This window comes from Myxocyprinus asiaticus, chromosome 35, assembly GCF_019703515.2.
Source record: "Myxocyprinus asiaticus isolate MX2 ecotype Aquarium Trade chromosome 35, UBuf_Myxa_2, whole genome shotgun sequence".
In the NCBI taxonomy this organism is placed as follows: domain Eukaryota; kingdom Metazoa; phylum Chordata; class Actinopteri; order Cypriniformes; family Catostomidae; genus Myxocyprinus; species Myxocyprinus asiaticus.
In genome coordinates, this window is record NC_059378.1 from 15,846,287 (window position 1) to 15,869,571 (window position 23,285).

At 45.2% G+C, this 23,285-nt stretch overlaps 1 protein-coding gene across 1 annotated transcript in view; it reads right to left on the bottom strand.

The window, feature by feature from the left end:
- Positions 1–3,611: 3,611 nt before the first annotated feature.
- Positions 3,612–23,285, bottom strand: part of LOC127425860 (inactive N-acetylated-alpha-linked acidic dipeptidase-like protein 2) — a 492,025-nt gene continuing 472,351 nt past the window's right edge. The window contains exons 20-22 of the mRNA XM_051672151.1: positions 12,671–12,729; positions 12,350–12,472; positions 3,612–3,798 (exon numbers count right to left, since the gene is read on the bottom strand). Coding sequence (XP_051528111.1) covers positions 3,612–3,798; positions 12,350–12,472; positions 12,671–12,729 — 369 coding nt within the window. The remainder of the gene's footprint in view (positions 3,799–12,349; positions 12,473–12,670; positions 12,730–23,285) is intronic.

The following is a 23,285-nucleotide window of genomic DNA, read 5'->3' on the forward strand; positions in this document are numbered from 1 at the left end:
TCATTGTCACGACAGCTGTACATTGAACACTCGCAGCAGGGGCGCTGCGGGCATGGGTTCTCCGCCTTTGCACATCCAGCTGCGGCACACACACACTCACGCTCAGGCGATTGTGAGTGTCAAGAGGACGCTCAGCCTCCTCTCCCATCGCTGACCAGTCCTATGGTGGGCATGCGGAACAAGGTAAGTGCTCTAACATTTCTCTCAGCACAGCCACGAGTTCAGGATGCGAGGCCTCTCGACGTGGCAGCTCCTGCTCTGCCTTGCCGCGAGACCCCATCCACAGGTACGTCAAAGGCGAATGTCCAATTGGTGCCCCTTGCTCGGAGTTTGGAGGCGTGGTTAGCACTCTCCAACCCGTCGTGCTGGCTGGCCAGGACAATCCGACTCAGCAACGTGAATCAGTTTGCCAGAAGCCCGCCCAGGTTCAATGCCATCCGTTTCAAGTTGGTAGGAGGCGAGGATGCTGCTGTTCTTCTACAGAGGGACGTGATAGGGCCTGTCCCTCCAGCCGAGATGAATAAGGGGTTCTACAGCCCCCACTTCACCGTATCGAAGAAAGGCGGTGGGTTTCGGCCAATCTTGGACCTACGAGCTTTGAATCGGGCCCTGCACAGGCTCCCATTCAAAATGTTGACGCAAAAGCGCATTCTGTCATGCATCCAGCATCAAGATTGGTTTGCGGTGGTAGACCTGAAGGACGTGTACTTTCATGTCTCGATTTTGCCTCAACACAAACCATTCCTTCGGTTTGCCTTCAAGGGCCTGGCATATCAGTACAAGGTCCTCCCCTTCGGTCTGTCCCTGTTGCCTCGCATCTTTACGAAAGTCACAGGGGCAGCCCTTGCCCCGCTAAGGGAAGTGGGCATCTACATCCTCAATTATCTTGATGACTGGCTGATTCTAGCTCACTCTCGAGATTAATTATGTGTGCACAGGGACCTGGTGCTCAGACACCTCAGCCAATTGGGGCTTCAGGTCAACTGGGAAAAGAGCAAGCTCTCCCTGGTGCAGAGCATCTCTTTTCTCAGGATGGAATTGGACTCAATCACTATGACAGCGCGCCTCATGACCGAGCGCGCTCAATTGGTGATGAATTGCCTGAAATCATTCAGGGGAAGAACAGTGGTCCCACTGAAACAATTTCAGAGGCTCCTGGGGCATATGGCATCCTCAGCAGTGGTTACGCCACTTGGGTTGATGCATATGAGACCGCTTCAGCACTGGCTTCAGACTTGAGTCCCGAGATGCGCATGGCGCCGCGGTATGCATCGCATGGCTATCACGCTGATCTGTCGCTGCACGTTCAGCCCTTGGACGGACCTTGCATTTCTATGGGCAGGGGTTCCCCTAGAACAAGTGTCCAGGTGTATTGTTGTCACGATAGACACGTCCAAGTCAGGCTGGGGCGCCGTTTGCAATGGGCACGCAGCCTTGGGCTCCTGGACAGGACCTCGACTGTGTTGGCATATCAACTGCCTCGAGTTGCTGGCAGTATTGTTGGTTATGCGGAGGTTTCGGCCATTGATCCAGCGAAAGCATGTGTTAGTCCAGACAGACAACACGGTGATGGTAGTGTATATAAATCACCAAGGTAGTTTACGCTCACGTTGCATGTCACAACTCGCCTGCCATCTCCTCCTTTGGAGTCAGCAGCAACTGAAGTCGTTGCGGGCCACTCACATCCCGGGCGAACTCAATCACGCAGCGGATGTGCTGTCATGACAATCTATGTGCTGGAGACTCCACCCCCAGTTGGTCCAGCTGATTTGAAGTTGATTCGGTGAAGCGCAGGTAGACCTGTTTGCTTCCCAGGAATCCTCCCATTACCCGGTATGGTACTCCCTGGCCAAGGCCCCGCTCAGCACGGATGCATTGGCATGCAGCTGGCACCGGGGTTTGCGCAAGTATGCGTTTCCCCCAGTGAGCCTGTTTGCACAGACTTTGTACAAGGCCAGGGAGGACAATGAACAAGTTGTGTTGGTAGTGTCGTACTGGCCCACCCAGACTTGGCTGTCGGAGCTCACGCTGCTTGCGACAGCCCCTCCCTGGCGAATTCCCCTGAGGAAGGACCTCCTTTCTCAGGGACAGGGCATGATTTGGCACCCATGACCAGACCTCTGGAACCTCCATGTCTGGCCCCTGGATGGGACACGGAAGACCTAAATAGGCTACCACCGGCGGTGGTAAACACTATAACTCAGGCCAGGGCTCCCTCTACGAGGCAGCTGTATGCCTTGAAGTGGTGTCTGTTCGCGAATTGGTGTTCTTCCCGAGGTGAAGATCCACAGAGATGCGCAGTCAGGTCGGTGCTTTCCTTCCTGCAGGAGAGGTTGGAGGGGTGTCTGTCCCCCTCCACCTTGAAGGTGTATGTGGCCGCTACAGTGGCACACCACGATGCGGTGGACGGTAAGTCCTTGGGGAAGCACGACCTGATCGACAGGTTCCTTAGAGGCGCCAGGAGGTTGAATCCTCCTAAGCCAAGCCTCGTTCCCTCGTGGGATCTCTCTGTAGTCCTGCTGGGCCTACAGAGAGCCCGTTTGAGCCCCTGGAGTCAGTCGAGCTAAAGGCCCTCTCATTGAAGACAGCCCTCCTGACTGTGCTAACTTCCATGAAGAGGGTTGGGGACCTGCAGGCATTCTCTGTCAGTGATATGTGTCTAGAGTTTGGTCCGGCATACTCTCACGTGATCCTGAGACCCCGCCGGGCTATGTGCCCAAGGTTCCCACTACCCCTTTTAGGGATCAGGTGGTGAACCTGCAAGAGCTGCCCCGGGAGGAGGCAGACCCAGCCTTGTCGTTGCTGTGTCTGGTTCGCACTTTGCGTGTTTACTTGGACCACACAGAAAGCTTTAGACACTTTGAGTAGCTATTTGTCTGTTTTGGGGGACAGCAGAAGGGGACGGCTGTCTCCAAACAGAGGATTGCCCACTGGATCGTGGATGCCATCGCTTTGGCATACCAGGCCCAGGGCACGTTGTCCCCCCTGGGAGTACAAGCACACTCCACTAGGAGTGTGGCATTCTCCTTGCCCAGGCAAACGGCGCCTCTCAGACAGCTGTAGAGCAGCAGGCTAGTTTTGTCCCATGTGTTAGCAGGTATGAACAGGTAAGTATGTGGGCAGTTGGCCTGGTGTACCGCTTGCACACAGTGTCTTTCCCCTCCCCGAGGGGATAATGTGCACTTTTTTTGTCCACGTGAGTTCCCAGGATCGGTGAACCCTGGATGTCTTTCCTCCCCCAGCACCCTGCGGCAGGCAAATTCAATGGAGGAATTTGATGCCAAGCCCAGTACTCATGTAAGTATGCCCTGTCAGGTCAACCCCTGTACTGGGATATGTGATCCATATGTGGTGGTTCCCTGTCGGTGACCCCATATGATGTATTTTTCCATGGTGCAGAACCAGTTTTTTAAACACCAATGGAGGGATGAAAACAATGACTTATCGCTTGACTGAAGAAAGTACCTTCAGATACCTCAGGTTAATAGTGCACTTAAGTCTGAGATGTTCTCTGTTTCAAGTGACTTCAGATTCTGAACCTCCTATGTTGGGCAGATGATCCAAGAGTCTGTGCAATACTGAGACACCTTGAGGTGAGGTCTCATTTAAAGTCATTGTGGGATGTCACTGTCGTTCTTAAACAGGTCAAGTCCGCTTTGGACAAGTTTCTCAGCTGAACTGATTGCACTGCATATGAGTGTCATGGACAAGCTGACACTGCTGTGTTGAGGTACCTCCTGGGCATCCTTTAGGATAGAGAAGCGTGGAGTTTCTCTGCTCAAGCCATAAAGAATGTTCCTGTGAGAAAAAAAAAAAAAAATGATAGAGAATGGGTCTGCCATAATTGGGTAAAATGTTCTGAGAATTTGATTATTGACAATGTTAAGCAACTGTAAGCAACAACTGTTAAAGGAATCTTCCGGTGCAATACAAGTAATGCTAATTCGGCAGCATTTGTGGCATAATGTTGATTACCAAAAAAATTATAATAATTTTGACTTGCCCCTCCTTTACTTTTAAGAAAAGCAAAAAGCAAGGTTACAGTGAGGTACTTACAATTGAAGTGACTGGGGCCAATTTTTGAAGGGTTTAAACTAAAGGCAGAAATGTGAAGTTTATAATTTTATAAAAGCACTTACATTAAATCTTCTGTTAAAACTTGTGTATTATTTGAACTGTAAAGCTATTTAAATAATTATTTTTATTTAAGGGCTATAGGGTTTATGGTGTTGTGTCATCATGGCATTGAAGTTGTAAAGTTTACACAGAAAAATTTAGTAAGTGATTTTATCACACTTAAATCATGTTAACACACATATTGTTTATGTCTTGTGGCTATAGTTTTGAAACAGTGAGTATTTTAACATTTAAGAACTGGCCCCATTCAGTTCCATTGTAAGTGCCTCACTGTAACCCAGATTTTTGCTTTTTTAAAGAAAGAAGGGAATTTATCAAAATGTATTTTTGTGGTAATCAACATTATACCAAAAATGCTGTTGATTGAGCTTAACTTTTAATGAACCTTTAATATTCCTTTGAGGGGTCAAATCATGAGAAATAAATTTTTCCTTGATCTTTTGAAATATCTTTTGAAAGCACATTGCTGTCATTTACACATTAATGACGTTTATTTGTTGATCAGAAACTTGCCCGTCATGGTGAGGAATAAGCAGATACATGGATAGACATTATTATTCCTAAACACCAAAATGACTAATATTACAAAAGTAAAATGCTTGAAGATCTGTCAAACCTTGTAAATTTCCATAGAGTGTGTAACACCTACTACACTGCATATCCTCCAAAATGACTAATGTAAGTTTTTTTAGTACTCATTGACTACGTTTATATGGACATCAGAAAGCGGCTTATTGCTAGAAAGCAGCATCTTGCAAGAAAGCAGCGTTCCGGTTTACATGCACAGTATAAGCAGAGTATTCTTTACTCCTATACGTATGTAAAATCCAGGGCCGATTTCTCTTCCCAGTCCACCCCTGATACCATATACATGTGTCTCCATCAGTAAGCAGTTCCCTATCTGTCACTCACTCTATGTTGTGTCGATGAAGCGACACTAGGGGTCACTCTTGGGAGCCCGAAACACCTCTGGTCTTTGAGAAAAGGCCAATGAAAATTGGCGAGTGGTATTTGCATACCACTCCCCTGAACATACAGGTATAAAAGGAGCTGGTATGCAACCACTCATTCAGATTTTCTCTTCGGAGCCGAATGGTTGATGCTCAGAGCTGAATTCCCACAGCTGTTCATTCACCTCTGCTGGATCTGACGGCGCATTTCAGCGGCTTCTCCCCCCTCTGCACTGGTGCACTGCAGAGAATGCCCCTGGGTGCTTCGGCAGAAATAAAAGAGTATATTCTAAAAAAGAGTATATTTCTCTAAAAGAGCGGCACACACGGAACATCTTTTTAAAGACGCATCTTTTTAAAGATGCCTTTCCGTTTGTGTGTTATTCCTGGTTGCGGTCGTTATCTCTCGCCTTCTGACAGTCACGATCGCTGTCTTTCATGTCTGGGCGCTGCCCTCACGGAGACAGTGTTCGTGGATGGGTCATGTACTCATTGCGAGATCATGTCCATGGCAACGATGCGGTCGCGGCTCACCTTCGTAAGAAAGCAAGCCACTCCAGCGGTCCTTCTACCTATGGGTATGAGGCCAGCACGGCTAGCACTGGGGGTGATTTGGGGACCCCAATGGGACCACCTCCACCGGGTATCCCCCCTCGGACCTCCCATTCCCCAGCACGCTCGTCTTTCCCGATCGGGCTTCCAGATAAGTCCGCTGGCTTGTCTCACGGCGAGTTCGACCTCTTGTTTGGAACCCACGAAGGTGATGAGCTCTCGAGCGCAGCATCGGAGAGCGGGCTCGTCCAGTCGGATGCGGAAGCCTCAGTTGGGCTCCCCCCCTCGGGTACGGTCGCCCAGTCACAGGCTGACGCGAAGATGATGGACATGCTTTCCCAGGCAGCCGTGAGGGTCGGGCTAGAGTGGAACCCTCCGCTCTCCCCTGAACCCTCGCAGCTCGATGATTGGTTCCTGGGCTCGCGCCGCCGCTCATAGCCACGCCCCGCCCTGCCTCAGTTCCTTTCTTCCCGGAACTGCACGAGGAGCTGATAAGGTCATGGGAGGCACCTTTAACTGCCTGGTCCCAATCTTTCAGCTCCCCCGCCCTCACTACCCTCAATGGTGGGGCAGCCAAGGGCTATTCAGCGATCCCCCAAGTGGATAAGGCACTCGCGGTGCACCTATGTCCCCAGAGTGCCGCCACCTGGAGTGGGCACCCAAAGCTCCCGTCCAAGGCCTGTAGGTTTACGTCTTCCCTGATGGCCAAACCTATGGTGCTGCTGGACAAGCCACCTCCGCCCTGCGTGTCATGGCTCTCCTGCAAGTCCACCAAGCCAAGGCACTAAAGGAACTGCATGAGGGTAGTTCCGCCCTGGGATTGATGCAGGACCACCATCCACCATTCCATTTTGGCAGGTTTGGCGCTCCAGCGGCGGTCTTCCCGCCCCTGCGTGCCCAGCTGTGACACAAATCCGCCCCTGATGTGACGGTCTCCACAGGTCACGAGGACAGGCCTCTTCCTCCCCCATCACAGGCTGTTCCAGGGGTGGTCACAAGGAGCCAGGTAAGTGCTTCGATGTCCCTGAACTCAGCACGGCCACGACACGATGTGGCACCTCAGGCTCCACCCCGCCGCGAGGCCCCACCCACCGGTACATCCAACAAGATTGTCCCGTTGGTCCCCCTCGCCCGGGGATTGGACGCGTGGCTTGCGCTTTCCAACAAGTCGCGATGGCTGATCCGGACCGTCCAACTCGGCTATGCGATTCAGTTCGCCAGGTGTCCGCCCAGGTTCAGCGGCGTCCACTTCACCTCGGTGAAGGGCGAGAACACCGCTACCTTGCGCGTGGAAATCGTTACCCTCCTACAGAAGGGTGCGATAGAGCCTGTTCCTCTGTCCGAGATGAAGAAGGGGTTTTACAGCCCCTACTTCATTGTACCGAAGAAAGGCGGTGTGTTGCGGCCAATCTTGGATCTGCAAGTAATGAACCGGGCTTTACACAGACTCCCGTTCAAGATGCTGATGCAAAAACGCATTCTAGCGAGTGTCTGGCATCAAGATTGGTTCGTAGCGGTAGACCTGAAGGACTCGTACTTCCACGTCTCGAATCTACCTCGACACAGACCCTTCCTGTGGTTTGCATTCGAGGGTCGGGCGTATCAGTACAAGGTCCTCCCTTTTGGCCTGTCCTTGTCCCCTTGCGTCTTCACGAAGGTCGCAGAGGCAGCCATTGCTCTGTTAAGGGAAGTGGGCATTCCCATCATTGGCTAATCCTAGCTCACTCTCGGGATGTGTTGTGTGCACACAGGGACCTGGTGCTCTCGCACCTCATCCAACTAGGGCTTCGGGTCAACTGGGGAAAGAGCAAGCTCCTCCCGGTTCAGAGCATCTCTTTTCTCAGCTTGGAGTTGGACTCAGTCTCGATGATGGCGTGCCTCACGAACGGGCGTGCACAGTCAGTGCTGACCTGTTTGAAGGCGTTCAGACAGAAGACAGCGGTCCCACTGAAACTGTTTCAGAGGCTCCTGGGGCATATGGCATCCTCAGCGGTGGCCACTCCGCTCGGGTTGATGCATATGAGACCGCTTCAGCACTGGCTCCAGACTCGAGTCCCAAGATGGGCATGGTGCCACGGAACACATCGCGTGGCCATCATGCCGGTCTGTCACTGCCTCTTCAGCCTCCAAAATGGGCTGGGGCGCTATATGCAACGGGCACGCAGCTGCCGGCTCCTGGACGGGCCCGCGGCTATGTTGGCATATCAACTGCCTCGAGTTGTTGGCAATTCTGCTTACCTTGCGGAGGTTTTGGCCATTGATTCAGGGCAAGCATATGTTAGTTCGGACAGACAACATGGCAACAGTGGCATACATCAACCGTCAAGGTGGTTTACGCTCCCGTTGTATGTCACAACTCGCCCGCCGTCTCCTCCTCTGGAGTCAGCAGCACCTCAAGTCGCTGCGAGCCACTCACATCCTGGGTGATCTCAACACTGCAGTGGACGTGCTGTCATGAGAGACAGGTGGTGAACCTGCAAGTGCTGCCCAAGGGGGAGGCAGACCCAGCCCTGATATTGCTGTGTCCGGTGCACGCTTTACGCATCTATTTGGATCGCACGCAGAGCTTTAGAGTCTCTGAGCAGCTTTTTGTCTGCTTTGGTGGACAGCAGAAAGGAAGCACTGTCTCCAAGCAGAAGATTGCCCACTGGCTCATTGACGCCATAGCAATGGCATATCACGCTCAGGACATGCCACCCCTAGCAGGGCTACGAGCCCATTCTACCAGGAGTGTGGCAGCCTCCTGGGCTTTGACCAGTGGCACCTCTCTAACAGACATTTGCAGAGCAGCAGGCTGGGCAACATCCAACACCTTTGCGAGGTTCTACAATCTCCGGGTGGAACCGGTTTCGTCCCGAGTAGTGGCAGGCACAAGCAGGTAAGTCCGGGACAGCTGGCTGGGTGTATCATTTGCGCATAGTGCCTTTCGCCTCCCTTGAGCTGAAAACATGCGCTGTTGACTCCCAGTACTGTTCACAAACTGTGTTCCCTGGATGACTTCCTCCGAGACCTGTGGTAAATGAGTTTGCAGAGAAACACGCTGCCGGCTCAGTACATGTGCTAACTAAGCCCTGTACTGGGGTAGGTGCTCCGTATGTGTTGATTCCCCATAGGTAACCCCATGCGACGTATATCTTCTGCTAATTCATTTCCCTGTTGGTAAACTGCGTCTTCCTTGGGCAGAGGTCCCTCTGCCTCAGTCACCATGTTTGTAGAAACTCCTCCCCCATAGGGTAGGACCTACCATGGGACTTCTCCACATGACATACTTCTGATAAAGCTCGGCAAGACCATGTGATGTATTTCCACTCAAAATACACCCCCCTCCCCCCGGGCAGGGTGTGGTCCCCTTGGGAGTGACACCCCCCCGACGTAGACCTGGTGGCCCCAGTCGGTTAACAACTTTCACTCTTTTTTTGGGGAGAGAAAAAAAAGAGAGGATAAGGGCCACGACTGGGCTAGACTGTCTCTATCTTTTGGGCAGTCGACTTGTCCCCAAAGGGCCATTCGACACTCATAAAAGCGTTGGCCCAGCCAGGTCTCCAGCACCAACTACAAATCCAGCCCTCACACCATCGTTAACAACTCCCTCAGAAGCCTCTTCGCATCAGCCGAATCTCCGAGCCCCTCATCTCACTCTCCCAGAGAGATTCAATGGCATGCCAGGTCAGTGTGATGGTTTTTTGTTACAATGTAGCATCTATATCACTTAAGCTTCCTCCTGTTTCCCCACTGAGGAGTCTAAGGTGGCCTTTATCACCTTCTTGCTCACAGTTCGAGCACTGGACTGGGCTACGGCAGTATGGAATTGGAATAGCGAGATGCGTAACTCTCTTGAAGCTTTCTTTTCCCAATTCAAGAGTGTTTTCCAGAATCCAGTGGATGGCGAAGATGTGTGTGATCGCATCATTCGCTTTACACAAGGGAGTTCAACCGCAACTGACTACGCACTCGTATTCTGTACTCTCACAGCGCAAACTGGATGGGCTGATGCACCACTCAAAACTATCTACCGCAACGGACTCACGCATCAACTTCAGGTAGAGATGGCCAACAGAGACGAAAAGCTTTCTCTCGACCAGTTTATTACCCTCTCCATCAAACTGGACAATTTGAAGTGGAGCCGCACTCCAGCTACCCTGTCTTCACCTCCTCTACTACCTGCCATAACAATGCCTCAACACGAGCCTATGCATTTGGGTTGCTCTTGTTTGTCAAGAGAGGAACGTCAAAGACGCATCCATTACAAACTGTGCCTGTACTGTGGAGAACCTGGCCATTTCCTCTCCTCCTGCCCCTCATGTTCCTCACTACCCACTAATACTTTGGTGAGTACTGATAAGTCTTATCTGTTGGAAAATAGAAATTTACTAGTTGAGGTAAAACTCTGTTCCAGTCAGAATTCTATTTCTGTCAAAGCTCTTATCGAATCTGGGGCTACAGGCAATTTGATTGACTCTGATCTCTGCAATCTGTTATCTCTGGATACTGCCCCTTGTTTGCCTTCTCTCTCTGTTACAGTGCTAGATGGTCGCCCTCTTCATGCTGGAACAGAGCTTCACGTCACTCAACCCGTCTCTGTGCAAATTGGAGCTCTTCATCATGAAACACTACAACTATTCGTCACCAACACTCCCAAGAACCCTCTCATCCTTGGGTACCCCTGGCTCGCTAAACACAATCCTCACATTTCTTGGACTGATGGAGAGATCATCCAGTGGGGGACCTCTTGTTTTACCTCCTGCCTACGTTCGGTGGAACCCGTTTCCCTTCAGACCACTCACATCAACCCCGCTGAGTCCTCTGTGCAACCCACCATCCTGACAGCCTACCAAGACTTCCTGCCCGTGTTTAGTAAAGCTAAGGCCACTCAGTTACCCCCTCACCGCTCTACTGATTGTGCTATCGACCTCCTTCCAGGCACACAACCCCCTGAGAGCCATATCTATCCCGTCGATCCCCGAGACACAGGCCATGGAGGATTACATCGATGATGCACTTCAGATGGGTTTCATCCAACCCTCTACTTCACCTGCGGCAGCTGGCTTCTTCTTTGTGACCAAGAAAGATGGCGGACTCCATCCCTGTATAGACTATAGAGGCTTAAATGCCATCACCATCAAGTTTCCCTATCCTCTACCGCTAGTGCCTGCGGCACTCGAACAACTACAGGATGCCAAGGTCTTTACCAAACTTGATTTGTGTCATGCTTACAACTTCATTCGCATCAAGGAGGGGGACGAGTGGAAAACTGCCTTCATTCAGGGCACTATGAATACTGGGTCATTCCTTATGGCCTTGCCAACTCGCCTTCCATCTTCCAATCCTTCATGAATGAGATCTTTCGGGACCTTCTGCACCGAAGCGTTGTAGTTTACATCGACAAAATCTTGGTTTTCTCCCCTTCCCTTGAAGCACACATTCAGCACATACGCCAAGTACTCCAACGCCTCAAAGATAAGTGTGAGTTCCATGTCTCCACCACATCTTTTCTGGGTTACATGATCAGCCATGAGGGGGCCCACATGGACAGTCTCAAAGTTGATGCCATCAAGAACTGGCCTCGACTGGGTTCAACCAAAGAACTCCAATGTTTCCTGGGCTTTGCTAACTTCTACAGGTGATTAATTCGTAACTTCAGCACCATAGCAGCCCCTCTCACCTCTCTCCTCAAAGGAAAACCTAAAACTCTTCAGTGGACTTCTCCGGCCATAAGGGCCTTCCAGGATCTTAAAGTAAGATTCACCACTGCACCTGTACTCCATCATCTTGATCCTTCCATGCCTTTCATAGTGGAGGTGGATGCCTCTAACATTGGGATTGGAGCGATTCTTTCCCAATGACATGGTAACCCAGCCAAGATGTATCCTTGTGCTTTCACTCTCGCAAACTCAACTTAACAGAACAAATCTATGGCATGAGGAACCATGAGCTTCTGGCCATGAAGGATGCGCTTGAAGAATGGCACCATTGGTTAGTGGGTTCCCAACACCCGTTCACCTTCCTCACTGATCATCGCAATCTGGAGTATTTACACTCTGCCAAATGACTCAACCCTAGACAAGCTCATTGGGCTCTGTTCTTAAATTCAACTTCTCGGTGACGTACCATCCTGTATCAATGAACACTAAACGTGATGCCCTCTCTCAGATTTATTCACCTGAATCTCCTGATCCCCTCTGACCATCCTGCCCAAATCAGTTATCGCTGCTCCTGTCCAGTGGGACATCATGAAGGACATCGAACAAGCCACGCTGACGGAACAACCCCCACCCAATTGCCCTAGAGACCGTATCTACATTCCTACCAAACTCCATCCTCAAATCATGCAATGGGTCCATACCTCCTTGAGCTCTGGTCACCCAGGTGAGAACCGCACCACACAACTGGTTCAGAATAAGTTCTGGTGGCCTTCCCTATCCCAAGATGTTGCCCAGCATGTAAAGGGGTGCTCTATCTGTGCCCAAGCTAAATCCTCCAGACTTCTTCCAGCAGGACTCCTCCACCCTTACCCATCCCACAACATCCCTGGTCTCACATTGCCGTAGATTTCCTCACTGACATAAATGTGTCTCAGGGTAACACCACTATCATGGTGGTGGTGGATAGGTTCTCCAAAGCCTTCCGTCTCGTCCCACTTAAGAAACTGCCTTCCACTCTAGAGATGGCTGAGACAATCTTCCACCAAGTATTTAGGCTCTACAGTTTGCCAGATGACATCGTCTAGGGCAGAGGACCTCAATTCACCTCGCGGATCTGAAGAGAATTCTGCAAGCTTCTGAATGTCAACGTCAGCCTGACTTCCGGTTATCATCCTCAGTCGAATGGCCAGACTGAACACATCAACCAAGAAGTAGGTCAATATCTTCACACCTTCTGTCTCTCTAACCAGTAAGATTGGTGTTGATTTCTCATTTGGGCAGAGTATGCGAACTCCCTTCACAGTTCCTCTACTGGTTTGACCCCTTTTCAGTATATCATGGGATATTGACCTCCGCTCTTCCCCTGGTCGGGAGAACCATCGGAGTTACCTGCGGTTAATCACTGGATGCAGCGCAGCAACCAAGTCTGGGAGTCCACCCATGTTCACCTACAGAGAGCCGTCCATCAACAGAAGATATATGCTGACCGACATCGTCGACCCTTCCCCACTCACCGTCCAGGCCAATGAGTGTAGCTGTCCACCCGAGACCTCTGCCTGCAGCTACCAGAGCATGTGAGTGGAGTGGAGCATTGAGTGGAGCGGTGATAATTCCACCTGAGTGGAGAGTGCCTTTTTGAAGATTCTGCTCCGCTCTCTCAGGCTGTTCAGTGCCACTCGCTCAACCCAGTATGTGCTTCGTGATATGCTGGTTTGGGAATTTGCTAAATAAGCAATACGCCTGAGGTTATGGAGGTCTAACATTGTTTTTGTGAAGTTGCAAACCTTATAACCTAAATAAATGCAACGTAGTAATCAAAGCTAAGAGTGAAGAAATCGAAAGAGAGTGTGGAGAGACCGTGAGAATTAGCAAATATTCCTTTTGGAATCGTATGCATCACATTGCCAGAGAGCATGAGGATGTGCTACACGATGTAGTGCAGCAAAAGGTGAGCTAGTAAGCTACACTACTTTTCGATAATAAATTAATAGATAAGTAAGGTATCTTGTTGTTTTGCTATCATGTCAGTGCAGCTGCCAGTTAGATGCACGCCCGGTTCTGTGGGGTTGCGAATGTTAGAGCACCCTCAACTGAATATGTAAGCTTAATAATACTGTATATTGGCAAAGCATTTTGCCTTGAATCCCGGCTTACACACACACAAAACCAATAAACATGCATGATCTTGCGGATCAGTGTGTCCTAATTTGCAGGCGGAGCATTCTGCTTTCATGCCTCTATTGTACAATTGAGCATATGATTGGTAAAGAGTTCCGCTCTCGCATAGCGGAATTATCTCACTTAATTGACCAGCTTTCGATTTCTGCTTCGGGATAAAGTTGCTCATAACTGCTGGTCAGTTTCCCAAAGCAAATCCACACCTTAACGAGAAGTGAAATTTTAAAAAATGAATCTAGATTTGTGTTTGCAGATAACATCTTCCGACATCCCTTTCTGCATTCATGTGCAGAGAAAAAAAAGCTATAAATGATTGTACATTAGAAAAAAAAAGGCAGTGTAATTTGTGAATTAAATTATTTGTATTTGTTTTAGGATCATTAAACATGATTTCATGTAATATATATATATTGGAAAAAAATCTCACTTTATGCAGGACAAAAACATTTTAAATTGTTAAATCCATGGTTAAACCTTTCTGTACATATAAAGAGTGCATGCACAAGACATGATCGTTTGATGCATATAAAGTCCAGATTCACTTTATAATGCTCTAAAAATATTAAGGAAAAACAAAGGGGGCACATGCTATCTACTAATATAATAATTATTATATAAATAACCACAGTCCTTTAGATTGCATATGATTCATACATATAAAATTGTAGGGAATATTAATAAAGCAACAACACTGAAAAAAAGAAAAACATTAACTGCTGTTTTCTGGATAACTTCATACACCCTTCACCAAAACTGAACTCAAAATTAGGATGATAAATTGCTCATTTTAATTTACAGACCCAAAGTCTGATAGCATTAAATCAGCAATATATTAATGTATCAAATCTATAATATAATCATTCCGTGGAGACTACTGAAAAACAATTCTGAATTTCACTTTTACCTGCAATATTTTTCCTGGTATCAGTCCATGTTTTCATTATTGCCATAAAGGACTCGAACAGACTTTAAAGTTTAAAAGATTGTGGTTTTCTGGGATGGTTGTATCACTCGGGTCCAGTTTAAACTGAAAAGCATTTCCGTGCCACCGCACATATGTTTTATCATTTGTAGAGGCATGTTTGAAGACTTGTTTAAAGTAAATAAATGTAATTTAGAACTGAAATTTTTTAAGCCATTATTTGAAGATGTTCAATGACATATGTGCTAACAGAGAAATATTTGACTGATTACAAATGATAAGGAAGATCTGGTTGACCCGATTATCTAACAGCAGTTGTAAACCAGTCCAAAATAAACAGCGAGAATGTGTATACTAATAAACAATACAATCACATAATTTCAGATGTGTACATTACTAATCATTTGATAATTTAATAAATGTCGGCCTATAGTGTATATATTTCACCCAGAGGGGCACCTCAGCCCATGTGGGCAAAGGGGCAGTTGCTTGGGCCACTGTAACTACCCCCTGCATGTTTGGAACCAAGTATACTACAGAGAAATTTAATGTCTGAGCGGGATTTGAGCGAAAACTCAATGGAGCGGGTTATTGAGCGGAGTGTCACACCACATGCTTCGCTCACATGCTCTGGCACCTACCCTGCAAAAAACTCTCCCCAAGGTATGTTGGCCTGTTCAAGATCATCCTGTATGTTACAAACTCAACTGCCTCCTCACTACCGCATCTCTCCTACTTTCCATGTGTCTCTCCTCAAACCTGTGGCCGAGTCTGCCAGTGCCCCCACTGACAACCTTCCTGCTCCTTCCTTGACCTCGATGGAGAGATTGCCTACCAAGTCAACACTCTCCTTGACTCTCAACGCCGGGGCAGAGTCCTACAATATCTGGTAGACTGGGAGGGCTATGGACCTGAGGAACAGTCTTAGGTCTCATTGGAAGACATTCTGGACCCCTCCCTCATCTCAGAATTTCACCTAGCCCATCCTGAATGCCCTGCCCCCAGGCCCCGGGGCAGACCCCCAGATGCTCTAAAGGGGGTCCTCAAAGGAGGAGTACTGTCACATCTTCCCAATCTGTTCACACAAGATCTCCTTCCCCAGAGTATTAACCCATAACCGGACTACATTTCCCAGAACCCCCTTCCTCCCGCCATTGACTCTCACACCTGATTGCCATTCATTCATCAAGTCACTGTGTATATAATCCCTGCTCAAACTTCACTTCATTGCGAAGTCTTGCCAATTCACCCGTTGTCTTGCATTTCTGAGCGTTATCTTTATCTACTGCCAGCCTGTGTTGATTATTGCCTGTCCCTTGGATTATCCCTTTGTTTACCATCTTTGATTTGTTACTTTGATTGGATTGCTTACCTGGTTTTGCCTCTTTAACTACGATTACATTAAACTCTGCACATGGATATTCATTCGGTGTCTGCCTCTGACTCGTTACACTCTGGGATTCCCTCAATGTACAATCGCATACACGCAAACATGAGGTACCATTGATATTTTACATTGGTGTGTATAAATGTAAAGTGTGTAGCGTATGTGCTTTTCCCACTGTACACCAAGAAATTTTGAATTATTAGGGGTTCAATCGCTTAGCGCTGAAACCCTATTGTAATTTGTAAGATTTGTATTATTATTATTATTACTATTAGGGGTTTTAGCGCTTAGCGCTGAAACCCTATTGTAATTGTTAAGATTTTTATTATTATTATTATAATTATTATTAGAGGTTCAAGCGCTTAGCGCTGAAACCCTATTGTAATTGTTAAGATTATTATTAGGTGTTCAAGCGCTTAACGCCGAAACCCTATTGTAATTGTTAAGATTTGTATTATTATTATTATTCCGCCATAAAACTGATTGGGCAGAGTGTACCGTAAGGCCTAGAGACTTGAAACTTGGTCAGATAGTAGTAGTATTGCTCACTACTCAGAAACACGGACTCGGCCAAATCGGTCAATAGGGGGTGCTACAGCGATCAAAAACGCGAAATTGCTCATAATTCCTAGACCGTTTGTCATAGACCAAACCAGTGCCAAACGATTCTATGGAGTCTCAATATGAAAAGTTATCAAAAAAAGTTTTAACTTTCGACTCGAGTTAGTTACGGTATGCGAAAACATCGGAAGCAGGAGTGGCCAATTTTACGTAAATGGCTATAACTCTTGAAGGAAATTAGATATCTTCACCAACCTTGGCATGCTTATGTAAGAGGTCAATCTTTGATCACCCAGAAAAGTTGGCGTGGTTTTGCCACATGGTGGCACTATAATACCAAAAAAACATGAAATTGTCTGTAACTATGAAACCAGTAATCCTATTGATTTCAAAATTTGCATACATTGTCTTTGTCTCAGCTGCCATCATTGTCTATATGGACATTCACGTATGTTGAAAAACATGGCCGCCATTGGCCAATCAAATTTCAGCAGCTATTACACAAGGTTAACAATGACCGATCGGAAGGAAACTTGGTGGACGTATTTGACTTTTGGTCTGAGAAGGTTGTGCAAAGTTAAAAAAAAAAATCGGCCACTAGGTGTTGCTGGTGTTAGGTGTTATTGGTTGTATATAATGCAGTGTTGTGAAAAAACACAAGAAATATACATCACCTGATAGCTCGTCTCATTCTAAACAACTTTGCCTCAAGAAGCATTGGTGTCTGTCAAACCGTTTGGTAAATATTTCAGATAATGTTAAAAACCTACTTTTGCGAACTAGTCCTAGGTTTTTCGCCTGATCGGAACCAAACCAGTGTAGAAATATACTTTGGAGTCTGATTATCAATAATTATAAAACATTTCGACTCACGGTTGCTAAGGGGTGCCATAACGTTCGAAAAGAGCAGGCCATTTTTACTAAAATGGATATAACGCCAGAACAAAATGAGATATTTTCACCAAATTCTGTACACGTGTATCAATCTGAGGTCACAGTAAAAAAAAAAAAAAACACAGAGTTTGGCCACTTGTTGGCGCTATAACAGGAAAAAAACATGAAAACAGATCTAACTACACAACCGTTAATCTGATTGAGTTGAAAATCTGCATGCAGTGTCTTTGTCCAAGGTGCCGTGCCTGTATATGAGAACATTGGCGTATCTCAAAAAACATGGCCACCATCGGCCAATGAAGTTTGAGCACCTATTAGACAAGGTTAACAGAGGCCGATCGGTGCAAAACTTGGTGGGCCTGTTCGACCCTGGCCCTAGAGGTCTGTGAGAAATTTGAAAGAAATCGGACACCGAGTGGCGCTAACGAGTTTTATGCCTCAGTAATCACGTGGTGTTTCACACATACACACAATGGCTGTGTCCCAGTTCAAAGGCTGCATCCTTCGAAGGACTCGGACTTCAAAGGCCACGCCTTCGAAGACCACGAAGGTCAGACTGAGCATTGTTAATTGGGACAGTCTAGCCTACGGAGGACTGTTCTTGTCGCCTTACTACTGTGACAGCCTTCGAGTGACTGTAATGTTTGTATTGGACTTTTTTGAAAGTTATATTAAACTGTCTGAAAACAAAACAGGGTTCACAAACTGTCTAAATATTTTCACCATGGCCCATTTCTGTATATAATAAAGAGTATAAACTATATATAATCGCATCTTAGTAAAATATGTCAACATTTGAACCACTTTAAAGTTTTTTTTTTTTTTTTTTTTTTGCATCATTAGATATTTGAGTAAGTTGAAACCCAATACTTACATTTAAAAGTATCATTCGGCAATTTCTCTCAAAAAATTCCTGTAGTCACTGGCGTGTAATGAATTCTGGGGTAGGCAAGGCCGCGAAGGATCCATCTGTTGTATCCTTCATTTCACGGGAAACGAAGGATGCATTTGGAGGCCGCATTTGAAGGAGCCTTCGAATTGGGACAGCCTTTGTCGCGCAGCAGTGACGCAATCGGCCTTCGAATGCGACCTTTGAAGGATGCAGCCTCTGAATTGGGATGCAGCTATAATTCATATCATTTGTTAGATCTCCTCATACTGAACAACTTTGCCTCAAGAAGCACTGCTGTCAATCAAACTGTTCATTAAATATTCACAATTATGTAAAAAACTTACTTTTGTGAACTAGTCCTAGGTTTTTCGCTCAACCTCAATAAAACCAATATAGTACAATTCTCTGGACAATAATTATCAAACAAAATGTTGAACTTTACCCTTTGTGTAGCTATAACAGTGTCATTTAGAAAATAGGTGTGGTAAAGTGTACAAATAAGCCCATAATTCCTAAACAAAAACTTAGAACCTCACGAAATTAGGTGAGCAGATGCGACATATGATTCTAAATAAGCATGCAGACTTTTATGGAGATTGGACCATAGGTGGCACTATGAGCTTTAAAAAGCTTTAAAAACCATGTATTTCCTTAGCAAATTGCCTGTATTGGCTGTAAATGATCTATTCCATCAATGATCTAGGTGGTTACATGCTTGCTCAATAAAACATAATATCTTTTTACGCATATGCTTAAAGGTCTTAAACCGCTTGAACCCCATTCATTGCTGCTTACGGCTATATTTTCCATTGTGTTTACTTATTTTTGGGCTCCATCATATGACTTTGTTACATGGTCTGTTCATGCACATGTGCACTCCTCAAAAACCTGTAAGAATGTCACTTATGTGTTTCCATGACCACAAAACTGCGTTTTGCAGCTTGTGCAGAAGAATGTCTGCATGATGACGCCAAAGGTGCCCCCTGGCGTCCTCTCATTGATGTGGTGAGAAACTCCATTGTTTTCAATGAGAAATCTTTGCAGTCCATTATCAATATTTGAATATTATTCTGTGTGCTTAACCTCAATGATTTATTATACTAATAAACATTAGTGTGATATTACATTATACAATCATATATAATATTTTAGATCCCCTAACCCAACCCCATTTCTAAACGTAACTGATAATCAACAATATAAAACATGAAAGAGAAACTTTGATATACATAATTTGATATACATTACACATATACATATTATAGATATTTTTAAGCACACAACTGCACATTTATGCCTAAACCTAACCAGTTTTCAACAATAGAAAAGACGTAACAAGCAGAAAAAGTACAGTGACGATCATTATAAAAAATGCACTATAATAATATTCCAAACCATATAATGGCATTGTGTGAGTAGCAGAGTGAAACTGAAGGTTTTAATCTGTAAAAATATTCCCCCTCTGTGAAGGCATCCTGATCCTGTGTCATCCTGATTCTACTGGCACGTTTCATTCAAAAAATACATGTACATCCGAACTTGAGGTTGTTGTAATCGGTCACAAGACACGCGAGAGCCAATGGCATAATCGCTGAGTCTCTGATGTCAAACTCGTGTCATTACGCTTGAGGCGGCCATTTTTTAATGTGTTATAATGAAACTTGTGCAGGATGTGTTACGGTGAATGCAGGGTGACCGTGATCGGTGACTAAAAACCTACATTTAGGTTTGTTCTTCACATAAAATGATTGTAAGACTCGGAATACACCCAGAATTAAACGGTTCACTTCAGCAGTGCAGGATGTGTACAGACAGATAAAATAGACAGATAAACAACAGATTAAATATTAACCACTGTGAATAAATGCTGCTGATTTCAAATTAAATGAAGATCATTCCCCCAACATATGTCACTTTGACAAAATTTTACCCCGACATATAATTAAACGATGCTTAAATTCTAATGCCCATCGTGTCAGTCAGTTGACATCAAAGGATTCTCATTGAGAAGAAGGCAGATGCGTCATAAAACTGACGCCAGAGGGTGTCTGTAGATTGACGCGCTGGGCTCTTGCACATGCCTTGGGAGTGAGAACGTGTTGGTTCTCCAGGAGAAACCTAGGTGTGTTAAACTGTTTTTTCTTCATGCCTTAAACAGCGTAAGGAAATTGTGGTTCTTGTTTGCATGATGTTTCAGAATGCCGCTTACTGCAAAAACCCTGGAATAAACTGTTTACTTAAGTGCATGTAAACATGCTCATTGTTGTCTGCCTAGTTAACAATGCCAATCTGAATGGCTACAGTATGCTTTATGGCTTATATACCGTTATGCTGAAAATAGATTCTGGATATAATACTCAATATACTGTAGCACAAGTACCTTTTAGCATGCTACAGTTGGCCTGACTTGCCAAAAGAATAAGTGGTACTACAGTCATTTGAAGGAGAAAATAGATAAGGCACTTATATTCTGTTGTCGACCTATGTTCTGAAGAGTGCAATTACCTGTATACTGTATGTTTTGTCATCTACTGTACCTACGAGCGCACATGTTTAGAAAGGACATAGAACATATATACCCCTACAAGAGCAGTCAAATCACAAAATCAATACTAATGTGTCTTGGAGCAACCTTGCACAACCTTGGAGCATCCTCACATGTTTTCAAACTTTAATTTGCAGAGAAATCACTTTAACTCTTTAACTTTTTTTTTTTCATGGTTCAGGGTCATGCATTGATTTTTGTTTTTGGAGGCACAGAGTTTTAACCAGCTTTTCACAGCTGAGCACAATAAATGAGGCAATTCTTTATCTGTGAACAGGTCAACTGAGGTTTAGAATGAAGACTGTAACCTTCAGAAAGCAAACTTTATATGGAAACCTTATAATGAACTTTCTCCTTGTAACCAAAGGTTTAAAGTAACCTGAGAACAGAGATTACTTGCCAGAGATGAACAAAATTATGAACCTTTACAAAGAAGAAAAGTGCAATTACAGTGCAATTAAATAGTGCAGATTTTTTTTTTTCTTCTTCTTGTTTTGTTCGGGTGGCCTCACAGAGAGCACTTCATCAATGTGATTTACTTAAATTGAAAGATTTAGATTTATATGGCCACACTCTGGGCTTTTCAACTCTGCTTCTGAAGGGCCACCATCCTAGCTCCAAACCTAATCACCTTTGAAAAGTACAGGCAGGTGTGTAAAAGCAGGGCCCTCCAGGAGTTGAATGAAATGGTCCCTTTTCACAGACTATGGCTACATTCACAACAGCTGAATGTGACCCATATATGATTTTCTGCTCAAATCTGATTTTTTGTAAGGTTGTTCACATGACATTTTAAATGTAGCCCATATCAGATACTGGTCTCAACAGTCGATGCTCCTAAGCTGACCCAGGTGCCTACAACACTCCCTGAGCATGAGTATAACAAACTCTGGCATGTTTATCATTATAATATGTATAATTATTTAAATTGCATAAAAAATTTAATTACCTGTTGTTTTGTTTTAAGCAGATAGGACACTTCTGGCTAAAAACTTGATTTTGGCTGAGAATGTCACACCTACTGAGGTTTTGCTGAGGTCTCTGTCTCTTCAGTCAGAGTTTTGTGACAGTACCAGCACCCTCCGCCTTTCCCTCCAATTCTTTCCATTCACTTTCAGTAAGTTAAACATTCAACTGTGGTCTCCTGTACTCTCTGTTTGACTGTGGCTTCTTTGTGTATGTGCATCTCTTTAATCTCTCTCAGTTCGATTTTCGAGTACTCCGGTTTATACAAATAAGGCGGGGCATAGAAATGCATCTATTCTTCGAATTCAAACTCTTCGGACATGTTTTGTAAGTTTGGTTCTCTGGTTTGTGTTCAGCTGTGTTGTGTTTTTTGTTGTTAATATCACTGTAGTGGTCTGATTGCACCAAACTTTAGCACCCCATCTCGCGAGCCATGGCTGCGTGAACTACTCTCGTCAACTTGTAAACGTGCATAGGAGAGCAACGGTCGATCAAGATTCTCACTAAAAAATCCATTTGATTTTAGTTTGTTTCTCACCAAATCTTAGCATTAGTCTTCAGAACGAGGCATTAGAGTTCTGAATTATACTTTTGCATCATTTTGAAGCTTGAAGTGGTGGTCACCATCCACTGCCATTGTATGATATTACTGAACAGAATGTTTTAAAAAAAAACTTCCTTTGTGTACCGAAAAAGAAAGTCATATTGGTTTAGATAAACACGAGGGTGAGTAAATAATGAATTAATTTTCATTTTTAGATGAACTATCTCTTTAATAGACTAGCTCTGCCTCTGTTCATTCATACAATTATTCTGCCTCTGTAAACGTGGTTTAGCGAGGGAAAAACAGTGCCTGAGTTGGAGTAATCAACTCGTCATTTTACCAATAACATTTTAGGAACTGCAGCAAAATACATGCTTAAAATCCTAAACCTAACCCAACCCTTACCCTAACCCTATTCTAAACCCTAACCCTACCCAGAACCTACCCGTACTTTAACCTAAGTAGAAGTATAGGTGAATCTTGTGATAATTCTGCAGAATAACATGTAGTTACACATTAAGTACATAGTATTGTATGTATTTTAATGTTATTACATAGTAGTTAAAGACACCTAATATAAAGCGAGTCTGTAATTTCGCTTTGAAAGTGACTCTAAATCATTCTTAACACTGCTCTATCAACACTGCTGCCATAAAATCACACATTTGCCAAAAGCACAAATTCCCACTTTGGACAAAAAATGGGGCATGTTAAGTTTCTAAACCTGTCCAACTCTAAGATGTGCAGGTTGTTAAATCACATTTACTTTGCCCAAAGAGCAAGTATCATCACCTTTTTATGATTTCAGTCAGATCCTGTTGTTAGACTGATGCTAGAAGTCTTTTTATTAAAATCTCCTGAAAATCTTTGAGATATTGATCTGGGCTCTCTTGTAACACCACATACTTGGAAAGAGTTCTCTTGCACAGCAGTTACAAATCAAGTTTAACATACGTAACAGAATCCCCCGCGGGGCTTCAGATATCATCTGTTCTGTTTCTGCTGAATAATTGTAACCAAGGTTACTAAAGCCCATATTAAACCTGTAAAAGAGAAAAAAGAATTATTATAATGCATATATAATATATTTTATTGTATTATTTCAATGTTTAGTA